At 33.1% G+C, this 12,328-nt stretch overlaps 1 protein-coding gene across 1 annotated transcript; it reads right to left on the bottom strand.

The window, feature by feature from the left end:
• Window positions 1-1,360: 1,360 nt before the first annotated feature.
• Window positions 1,361-5,201, bottom strand: LOC114729932 (squalene epoxidase 3-like). The gene is made up of 8 exons (XM_028916962.1): window positions 4,824-5,201; window positions 3,823-3,934; window positions 3,328-3,502; window positions 2,990-3,158; window positions 2,585-2,803; window positions 2,175-2,435; window positions 1,681-1,959; window positions 1,361-1,519 (listed from the first exon to the last, which is right to left on the bottom strand). Exons 1-8 carry the CDS (start codon window positions 5,121-5,123, stop codon window positions 1,415-1,417), a joined length of 1,620 nt encoding a protein of 539 aa, XP_028772795.1. The 5' UTR covers window positions 5,124-5,201; the 3' UTR covers window positions 1,361-1,414.
• Between the last annotated feature and the right edge of the window lie 7,127 nt (window positions 5,202-12,328).

The following is a 12,328-nucleotide window of genomic DNA, read 5'->3' as shown; positions in this document are numbered from 1 at the left end:
CTGATGGAGTGCCCATTCCTCCTTGGAGGCATAATGATTCATTTCCAGGGAGGCTTACAATTTGTGTACTGTTCGGTGGAGAAGATAAGGTATTGGGCTCATAACTCTGGCTCTGAGCATTTTTTCATCAATAAATACTTTTTAAATGCTGCTTGCTGATTAAGCAATACTGTGTTTCCCTCTCTTTTTTTTTTTTGGCCTGCCTGTGTTTCTCTCTCTTACCTCAGAGTTCCTACGACGACGACGAGTGAAGACTTTTGACGAAAAAGAAAAGAAAATTGACCCAATAGCTGAACTGGTTTGTTGAATCCTACGGTTCTCATGTTGTCTTACTTGGTAAGCCATTCCTATTCCCAACAAGGTTCTTATCGTAAACGGAAGCCTAAGAACTAATAACACGTGGAACAGACAGCCCCGTCCTACTCAATAAATCATCAAACCAGAGATTTCGTTAACCGTATTCCGAAATGGAAAATTGCTATTAGGTCCGGAATCAAATATAAACGGTATCTTAAAATTATAAAATTATTTTGAAGTTCTAAAAGATTTTTTTATAATAAATTTTATTTATTTAATTACTAAATTGTTTTTATTATTATTTTTATAGTTACATTAACAACTAAAAAAACAATAGTTGACAATTTAAGTTGCATGTGTTGTCAATACCTATCATGATAGTTGTCAATCCTTGTACCTTAAATTGTTAACCACTGCTCTTTCACTTGTCAATACAAACTTTAAAAAAAATAATTTAGTAATTAAACAAATAAAATTTATTATAATAAGATCTTTTAAAACTTCAGAATAATTTCATGATTTTAAAAGGCTTTTTTATATTTAATTCCACCTAATTGTAATTTTTCTTTAAAAAAAAAACAGAGAGATTTCTTTAACCACTGAAGCATCAGCATGCAACGAAACGAGCCCCGACGTTCATATTTCTCTCTTGAGTATATATTGCCTCAATAACTTTTTTCAGCCAACATATGTTGTATCAATACATACAATTGAATAAAGTTTGTGTGTGCCTATCATATATACAAACAAATAAATTAATATCTTGTACAGGTAGTGTCAGGCGTATATGTTTTAGGCGTTCGGTTTCCATGCTCATCAGCCAAACGCACCTTTTTGATAAAAGAATGAAGAATCTTAGCCGTCACTTTGGGGAGATCATAGCCTTTTGTTGCAGAGATTATAAATTATGTCTTCCCCAGACCCTCACCCGCAATGACTTGCAGAGGATTTTTGACAAGCGGGACAAGAACGGCAATGATTCTTTTCGCCTTGAAAATCTAAATGGGCCACCGGAGAATATACGTTTCCATTTTGGAGGAGACAAATCCCAATCCCCCAACCAAATCAAAACCATTTTGACTGTCGCAAGATCTCTCCCCCACACCTCAACAATGTATCACCTGTTAAGAGGAGCTCTATAATAAGCTGGTAAGGTTGCAGCAAAAAACATTTGCCTCACTCCTTCAGCCTTGATGATGGGAAATATTATGCCTGATGCACACTGCAACAATTCCTCCAGTGAGAATGACAAAAATTGTAATTATGTCAAAGCGTCATGAAAAAAGAAAACTCAGTGACTCATGAACTAGAAGGGATGCGGACCACACATAAAAGGAAAGGAACTGGAAGGAATGGAGAAAGGAGGAGAAGGTAGGTGCTCACCCAAATTACTCTGGCTGCAATCCCGATGCGTTTGAATGAAGGAATTGGGAAAAGCAAACGGCCAACTCCATAGACTGCAACGGCAAAGAAATGGAGAACTAAACTCAGTGGACGAGGGTTCAGACCAGAGAGTAAGGCCATTGGTCCGTCCGAGAAGGTGCCCCCGAGGCTCAAGTAGTCAAAACATGCTTGGCGCAGTTGCTTTCTCGATTGATCAGGTGAAGCAGAAAACACCTTGTACAGGGCCCCTGCCAACGTATTAATAGTGGATGCCATTGGCTGCAAGAGGCATGTAAGGTCATGAGTTGCTATTTGTAGGAACACTTGTACTTCTGAATTTACTTTCATATTTACTAATATATTGGTTTCGACAACGGTAATTTTCCATGCCACAGTTACTTTGAAAGCGACATCATTAGACATGTAACTATATGCAGCATAGTATATGGACCAATTTACAAAACAAGATACCTAAAATGCAGAAATCTACTTGCCTTGCGCAAGATGTAAAAGGATTCAAGATATTTGCACAGTAAAGCTGCGTCATTAAGGTTATGTAATGGCCTGAGAAGGTCACGAAGCGTAACAATATCAGACAGTGCCACTGTCACTCCTCCACCAGTCAACGGATGCCGCATGTTGAAAGCGTCGCCCATTAAAAGAGCTCCAGGAGTAGGGAGAGGATAAGCCGGCATGGTTCTGATATTTCCCTCACTGATAGCAGATATGAAAGCACTGTAAAGCTCAGGTGGAATCTGTGATAAAAAATAACACATGGAATGTGGGAAGATGAAGGATGAAGCAAATTGAAAACTTTGGCTCTTTCACTGAGAAAAGAAAATATAAATACTGTAACCGACAACAAATTGCAATTGGACTATCCATAAAGCAGAATTTAAGATACCTGCGGAGCCACTATATTCTTCAAATAATTGGCCATTTCACCATTTCTGATGGAAGGAAGCTTTTGGCCAGGTAAATCAACTAAGCAACGAATTTCAGTGCTGCTGATTGGATAAAATAAGATGGGGGAAGGATCTGCTAAAATCACATGCCCATGATTTGCAAAGGGAAGTTGACAATTTTCCAGGATTAAACCCACAAAGGAAGAGGGCACTTCTATCTGGCAAAAGTTTTAAGGAATTTATGACACTCAAAGTTAGGTGTGCGGACTAATTAGTGCGTGGATAGAAGCAACTTTTGATGCCCCATTGTGGCACACTCTTGACTTTTGAGTGAAAAAAAAAATCACAAAAGAAGAAAGGAATCAAGGCTACAGCAATATTTCTAGCAAGGCAAAGGTATTAACCTTGGGCTGGCAAAGAGACCGACGGAAATTCGAGAAACAGCCATCACACACTATTGTTAAAGGAGCATAAGCTTTATGTTCTTGGCCATCCTTGGTTCTGTACTGGACTCCTTTAACGGTTCCATTCTCCTCAAGGAGGGATGTTACATTGCCCTGTTCCATTCGTACACTAGAGAGAAAATAAGTGCAGATGAAAGTGATGAGAATAAGATAATCAAGCCCAAGAGTACAAGAATAAAAGCATGGACAACGAAATGTACCAACAATTTATATCTTATATCTCACAAAACATTTCTAATAGCTAAAAATAACGGTTACAAAAGGACAAGAAAAACTACTTGGGCAGTTCCGCAGCTTTTTCTCTCATCTTCTGTATAAAACGGCCATTGTGAAAGCTCCTCCCAGCCACATCAGCATGAAACTTTTTCAGGGGATAAGATAGCATGGTATTTTTTCCATCCTTGAAAAGAGCATATCCTAGCACTCTTTGAGCATCAATCTGCTCCACACAATCTGACATAGAAGACAAACATTAATATCACATGTCAAAAACAGTATTGATAAAAGATATTTGCATTGATGGCCATCTTAGCCTCCACCTACCATAAGCTAATAATAATGACAAAGGCCAAGTAAAAGATAAATTTCAAGTGTTAAAATATTTTACTTCAATAGGTGTGTATTTCTCTCAATTTCACAGACATATATGTCATTTACCATTGTGGTTTAACACTAGCAATTTGTAACCAGGCTGATGACGAGAAAAGATGCCCAATTCAACCGAGCACCTGAGTAATCCATAAAAATTTTGTATGCTACTTTGATCTCCATACCTTCTAACCCCAATTCAATTAGCTTCAGGTAACCACCTGGCTGGAGAAGTTCACCTATGATTCTATCAGGCTCTGTGAAGTCTCTCTCAATAACATGCACGTGTCTTCCATCCTTCAAAAAATTGCAGAAAACACACACCGTTACGGAATGTCATGACAGCTAATAAATCCAAAAGTCACATCTTTCCCTGAGGATATTAATATAAGATCATAAAACTTAAAGCAATTGATAGGCAGATAACTGAACATTCCTTGATCATCCAAATCAAACAGTACAAAATATAAATTTAAGATAACAGGCTTTCATAAGCAAAACATCTTGACCAAACCTCCAAGATTGCAAAGATATACCAAATCATCATCACTTCATTCGGTTCAGTGAAAGCATTCCTTCACGAGAGTTGCTACTTCTACTTGTCACAAACAATGCTACAGCTCGAAGACAAGCATTCAGATTTTTTTTTTGGGGGGGGGGGGGGGGGATCCGCACGCTGGTGTCTACCGTTCATCCTTTCATATTTTTGTGAGCTGTCCTGGTTTGTTAGAAAATGATCAGTGAAGACCATTTTTTTGACTGACTTTACACTTTGTCTAGTAGGTCTTCAAAGTCATCTGAAATTTCTCTCTGACAAATGTCCTCTATTTTCTCCTAGGTTATCATCAGTAAGGTAATGCCAATTAAGGGGAAAGAAATTCCAAAATATTACTGAAATGGAACATAAAATTGCAAGCATATTCATCGTTGATAGCCCAATATATCCTATTAAAGGATGACATGAACTTGCAAGGAAAATTCATAATGACTGAAATGGGACATTAGATTAAGTGCGGCGAGAAACAAATGCAAGCTTGATCATCTAAATTATCCTCGAGGCGTGTTTCGAGGCTTCTACTAAACTATGCAAGCTTCCAAGAACGACTTCATAATTACCAGCAGCTCGCAAAATAATGTCAAATCTACAGATAAAAGGGCGAAATTGCCTTCAATCATGAGCATTCACCTTGCCAAGAGTATGAGCCAGAGCTGAACCAGCCACACCTGCACCCACAATGATGACATCAGGAGGGGAGGCCGATGAGAATTCTGTGTTGCCAGAGCTGCAGCTGCTCGCGGATTTCAATGAGAGGGAGAGCTTTCTCTCTCGGTTACTCTCTGTGTTAATGCTATTACTCATAAATTTAACGGCTGCATTTGTTCTTACGCGGATTTGAGTTTTAGGAGGATGATGAGGCTTTTCAACCTCAACACTGGCAGTGGTCGGATCCGAGCGAAAAATCAACGCTCTCCGGAGAAGGAGCATTCTGTTGCTCGGATGCTGCTCAGGAAACAAGAATCAGAACCTTTCCCTCGGGCAAGAAGGATTCGAAGTTCTCCTAAGTTGTTGTCCTCCCGGTCAAAAATACACGGAGTCCTTTCCTTAAGTCACTCAAAATACTGTTTGAAGTATGGACGTGGCAGCTTTTGGTCGCGGCGGAGTAAGATTTTTTATTAAAGGAAAAGTCAATTAATTGGTTCCTATGTCTTTTTCATGTAAGCACCTCTACTTTGGAATTTTATAAATTATACTCAATAATTATCTCCATTTGTTAAGATAATCTCTATTTTTTTTTATGAATTAGTACTAATTTACTTTCCCTTTTTTTACAATATAATATTAGTTAAAAACGATAAATATATAAAAAAAACTGAAAATATGTTTAAAATATAATATAATTAATTAAAATAAAATTGATAAAAATACATTTAATATTTAAATAATATCAAATTGAATCGTATAAACGGCAGTCTACCCAGTACGAACCAGTGATAACTCATCTCTGACTCTCTCCGTCGAGGATCAAAGGTCCCATGAGATTGTAAATAAAAAATTATTAAAAAATATTTAGTATAAATAATTGTTTGTTACATGGGATTATGTAAAATAATAAAAATGAGATTGGAAAATACCACTTTTCCTATAATATTTCTCAATTCCACATGTATAAATTTGTCTAATCTCACTTAACAAGTAATTTTTCATGTTAAACTTCTTTTAATAGATTTTTTTAATTTTAATCCTAATCATTATTTTTTATTTTTAATATTTCATACTAAATCAGACTAAAGGGCCCAGAAAATACTAGGTGAGAGGTAGATAGCGACTTGGCTGACATATGAATTAAAAGACAAATTTTTGAAGCAAAGCAAACCATTGAAGCACACAACGTTAGGCTATGTTAAGCCCAACACAGCATGCCACAAAGTGTGCGTTTGTGCCAATAATCACTAGGCCTCTAACTTGACACCATGATTACCAAGTACGAGTTGTAAGGGGTAGTTTTGCAAATGAATTTAACTTTGGGGATTAATTTTATCGTTACTCCTCAAAATGATAAGGAGTTAGTTATTTGAACGTAATTTTTCAAGTATTTTGCCTCTTCCTTAGAAATAAAAACAACCCCAATTACATTTAATCAAAGGCCTATATGTATGCTTTTCAAATCAAAACTAAATGAGGCCTCAAAAACAGCCTTAAAAAAAGCATTAGCCCCCATGATACAGTAATGAAGGCCACATGTCCCTCATAATAGCACATGCACAACACCCACCCACAAGAATAGTGGGATTAAACGTGCAAACATGACGGATTGGCGCTAAAAATTAATGAACACGCAACATCATAAGCTTCTATCACTGCCTATGAATAGGAGGCATCAAATATAACAAGCTACACAATTATCATTCAAAAACTCATCCATCGCAGCTTATTCTCTCTCTATTAGAGCATTTATTATTTTACGTTTCTAAATCAACAACAACAATAACAAAACCTTATCCTACTAGGTGGGGTTGGCTACATGGATCGCACGACGCCATTTTACATTTCTAAATCACGTTTTCCTATTTTCATTATAAAGGAGATGTTTGAGTAGAAATAAAAACTATGATTTTAAAAGTGTTTTTATAAGTAAATATATAGAATAGTCTGTCTATATTTATGAAAAAATACTTTTAAAAAGTACTTTTGGGATTATTCAAACATCCCATAACATGCATAACTGTTATTTAAGTTGCTCAATTTCTTTTGTAATTAGCCCATCATCCCGATACAAATTTCATTTCGTTCATTTGCCCCATGCGTTTGCATTTCCACTTGTTTTCATTTGTATACTAACATGCATCTTAGCATCTAAGGAAACTGCAGTAAGAAAGCTTGAGACGGCTCATTTGGTAGAAGTTAGGTTGGCATTGGAGTCACATAAAAACAAAAGCATACATAGGAATGTCCCCATAACAAGGAATGGTGAGAAGGAAGAGGGATATATGAATAGTGGTTTTTTACCAAAATATGATAAACAGTAAAACTATATACCAAAATGTTACACTTTTGAATCTTGCACTTAAAATCGTTCTTGCAAAAATGACTTTTAAATTACACACAAGTCGTTCTTGGCATGAATGATTTCACTTTTAAATTATTTTTTTAAACCAAAAAGTGAAATCGTTCACGCCAAGAACGATTTCACTTTCTGCCTTGCATGCAAAAATAAAAATCCTTGACGATGCTCCTGTGAGGCAACAACATATATAGTAAATATTACTTTATCTGACTTATATTGGATTAAAATTTGAAAACTCCAGTTTTTTAATTGTTTTCAAATAGAGCTTGATGAAATTTTCTATTATTTCCTCTTCTTTTTTATCTTTCTCATACCAAAAACAGTATGTAACAAAAAAAGTTATGTTTTGATTGTAAATTTTTAATTGTAACAATTAAGTTGTAAGACTATATTATTATTATTATTATTATTATTATTATTATTATTTTGCTCACAGGCATAAAAGGCCCATGCCCAATACTTGATTTCTTGTCAAACCAAACAAATGCCACAGACAGGTTTTTTTACCAAAATACTACAAGCAGTAAAATTATATATCAAGATGCTACACTTTTAAAAGTATTTACTAATATGTTACACTTAAAATCGGTCTTCAGGTGAATAATTTTTAAAGTCATTTTATCTGGTAAACGACTTCTTCATAATCTATCCTCCATGTGCGTGAGGTGCTCGATGTGCGTGAGGTAAATGAAAATTGTTCTTCTGGTGAACAATTTCAAAACTTCATCTGCTGTTAAATGACTTCTCTCCTGATTAAAATGATTAGTATAATGATTTATCAATTATTTGAATGACAAAATCATGACTAAATAATGAGAGAAAAATGTTATAATGATGTTAAAACTAATTGTGAAATAAGTATAAGATGTATATTAATTAAAAATAAAAAGTAATAAATAAAGTTTAAGTTTATAAAGAAAAAATTATCCACCTTATTGATAGTGACTTCCAGTACCATATCTTGGCCTTTTTCTCATCCTTCGTGGGCGTTGTTGTTGTATACCAATTTCTTGAGATTCAAATGTCTCATTTGTTTGTATAGTTGGTGTGTTCAAATCAAACCAAGGTGATTCATTTAAATATATAGATTGTCGAGGAGTGACATATGCTTCATTTGATGGTCTACCATGTTTAAAAGTAGAAGCATTGTATTCAACTGAAAATAATGCAGGATTATCTAATAAAGTCATGAATGGTTGAAATTGAGAAGAATTGGATGAGTTGGAAGTGGATGATGATAAGGGTGCTATGTAATGAGACTCAAGTTGTGTAAGATCGATAGAAGTGAATGGGGATGATGGTGACGGTGATATGTCAGAAGCCTGAGTAAAAATTAGAGGTTCTTGTTCCCTTACATTTTCATTTTCAATTATAGGTTGGGTAGACAAGTAACCACTGCGTCGCTTACTTGGTCTATCATATGAAATTTGTGGTCGAGGCAACTCAATTGTTGGTAGAGCAAGCTGAGGGTTCTTATTAAAACGTTGTTCTCTAAGTGCAAGTAAAATGTTACGTTGGTCGCGAGCAACTTTGTCTCGATAATCAACACAACTAGGACATGTTGAACGGGAATTAACTGAAAGCCTGTATAGCTCCTCCGCTATGTTAGACCAAAAAAATAATGAGATATAAGATAATAACACTTTTTGTGTAAAAGAAAACGATATTAATGGTAGAAAGATGAAAAACTTACCGCACAACCTGTATCGCCACTGATACGTTAAATCCATTGTCTTGTATGTCTCTAATATCATTGCATGTACTGAGATGTTCGATCAAGTTCATCAAATGCTATAGAAGCATTAACAATTACATGTGGCCATCTATCCCATGCTTGAATGAAGTCTGCATATTTGTCAATCCAATTTGTAGTTGTTCTACCTCGTAATTGGATCGTGTGATAATTTCTCAGAACTTTTTAATCATTTTTTGTAAATTATTTATTTGCAATTAAAATAAATAAATAAGTTTAAGAAATAGAGATTTTTTCCTTTTGTTTCTTTTTCTATTTCTATAATTTTATTTATATCAAGTATTAATTAATATATTATTGCACTATATAAAATACATTAAACATATATTTTTTTAATATTAAAATTCTTTCTTGTAATATTATTTTAAAATAACATATCATGAAGATTTTTTTTAATTTTACGCATACATATATTATTTATACCTTATAATAACTATTTATTATTTCATTATTTTTGTAAAATTTAATTTAATAGATATTAATTTATTGCAAGAAATTAAAGATTTAATTGGGCTAAAATCTTTTAGACCATTGGGTGAAGGATTCAAAAATAAAGGTTTTTTCTCTAGTTTATCACATTCATTAAAAATTATTTATTTTGATTTCTTTTAAATTGTAAAAGTATATTTTAAATTCCTAGTTTTTATTTATCATAGAATTTAAATGATATAAGTTTAAAATATTTTATAAGTTATTTCAATTTATAATTCAAAACTTTTAAAGACTTCTTTATTACAAAGATTTATAAACATAATTAGTTAAATATATATTTATTATAAAAAATTAGTTAAAATTTTAATCAAATCTTTTATATTTGCCTTAAATGATTGAAATTAATGTAATTATAAAAATATAATTTAGGACTTTATTAGAATCAGAAGTAAAATAGTAAATAAATTTTATTTTAATATAAATTTCAGTTAAAAATAATATTTTTAGAATCTTTTTAGAATACTCCTATTAACTGTGTTAACTAATTGGACTAAACTGTATGTTTTTAAAATAAAGGAAAGATATATGTAATTGAAACAAACTAGAAGAATAGTCAGAGTATTTTATTCTTGATTCAAAACACTCATATCATGACATGTCATCATCAATTAAAAAATACAACATAACAAATAGCATGGAAAAGGCAAAATGAAAAAAAGAAATTATGAGTGCTCTTCATTCATTTCAATTTTTCATTACTTACACCTTATTTTTACCTAAAAAATATATGAAAGCAATAGTTCATTAGAAGTGGGTAGAACACTTTTTTTTTTAATTTACCAACTTAATATATACCACATATTTGATATTTAGGGTGTATATATAATTATTTTTTAGTTTTATCTTACCAAATTTAAACTTCTCGAGAAGTATACTTTCATAAGAAAAAATAATAATCATATACCAAGAAAAAATGAAGCTTATATCAAAATCTTAACATCTTAAAACAATATAACAGATGATAGTTTTATTGTTAAAATAAGAGGCACCTAGTTTAGAAAGAGTACAAATATTTCAGATTGTTGAACCCACCACTCACTTCATGAAAATTAGAACAATGAAATATTAACTCGTCAAGGGTAGTATGGATGAAAAATAAAATTGTATATCACAATTGTAAATTTTTTAAAAGAAAAAATAGAAGAGAAACAACATACCCACAGCAGCAGTAAAAGAGCTTGTCTTGTTTGGAAACAAAAGTGAAAAAATAACAGTCCAGGAGAATAATGAAAATGAAACAACAAGTGTATAGAAGAAGAAAAGAGAACTCGGGGAAGAAGAAGAAGAAGTGAAGAGCAATGAAGCGCAAGGCGTGAAGAGAAGGAATTCACATATAGTATATATAAAGCCATAGATGCTGTAGCCTCACGGATTCTCGCATGCGTTGTCAGAGATGCTTATAAAGCACGTATAATTGGTTGGTCTTGCATTCATAAATAGTTGGTTTTGCACGCATAATTGTTGGCTTTGCCCGCATAATTGGTAGAAATTCAGACGCATGGGGAGTGAATAGGAAAAAGTGAAATCGTTTTTAGCGTGAACGATTTCACTTTTTGATTTTAAAAATAAAAATAAAAAGTGAAATTGTTCACGCTAAGAACGACTTGTGTGTAATTTGAAAGTCATTATTATCAAGAATAATTTTAAGTACAGTATATTAATAAATAATTTTAAAAATATAGTATTTTGATATATAGTTTTACTATTTATCGTATTAGTAAAAAAGCGTATGAATAGCTTTATATATCAATCATGGAAACACTGATCTGGAAACTGTTTGTCTTCATGCAACGACCAGGTCCAACACAATGAATCCGCTGAAACAGACCATTACCACCATCATTGCTTTGTCGGGCCCAAAAACAAACAATTGATTGGTACCCGAAAGCTTCGGTAAGAAAACTGCTTCGTAGGCGTAGCAAATCATCAACCCAATAGAGACAATAGTTCTTTTTTTGACCAGCTAGAGACAACACTTCAGGCTAACTTAGGATTAGAACCCCAAATTGGAAAAAAAAAAAAAAGGAAGAAAGAAAGAAACGAGAGCAAATTCTTTTTTGAAACCGAAGTCTAGATCAGCTAAGCTTTAAAAAAAAAAATTCATGTGGCTAAAGATGTTTATAACTTATTTATTAGCAAAATTCCCAGACAATAGAATATGACTCCATATCTTTGTTGGCAAAAGAGTGAGTCTTGTCCCGACTAATTTTTCCAATACAACAGCTGTTATCAACTTGACCAATTTGAATTGGCAAAAAATTAAGCAATTTAATATACAAAATTTTGGAAGACGGAAAAAAAAATTGCAATATGTTTTCCGGTTGGATAGTGCAAGGAAAATCGAGTCACTAATAGGAGGGGGACAAACAATTTGATATTGGCCTGCTATTCATTATGAGTTATGAAGACTGATGAAATTTGATCAGCTCACATACTTTCTTGTGTGAGTTCATTAATGGACAAGTGTGGGGACATTAGCAGAGCCAGATCAGAATGTGGCAAGGAAAAACTTCTTTTTTTTTTTACCTTAAAAAAGAAAAATTCAGGAGGATATCACTGAAGAAAAATATATGTATTTATCCAGTTCTAAATATAAAAAAAAATCTTATATTTAAGACCAGAAGAATATTAAAGAACTTTTGGGCAATTTGTGCATTTAAAATATTATACTACCTCCGGTCCTTAATATATGAATTTGTTTGACTTTTATTTTGGTGCTAAATATATGATTTTAATCCACTTTGTCTCTTATGTTTATGTTTATGCTTTTTTTAAAAATAGTCTTCTAATAATAGTAGTTCCAGCCAATACACTTAATTAGTATGAATATTTTAGGAAAGATAATACCTATTTATTACAGATAACTAACTTAATTTCTTT

The sequence above is a fragment of the Neltuma alba genome, unplaced genomic scaffold (genome assembly GCF_004799145.2).
Source record: "Neltuma alba isolate B1F8T4 unplaced genomic scaffold, ASM479914v2 tig00012694_pilon, whole genome shotgun sequence".
In the NCBI taxonomy this organism is placed as follows: Eukaryota; Viridiplantae; Streptophyta; class Magnoliopsida; order Fabales; family Fabaceae; genus Neltuma; species Neltuma alba.
The sequence above is the reverse complement of the archived record's forward strand: the minus strand, read 5'-3'. Positions and strand labels throughout refer to the sequence as shown.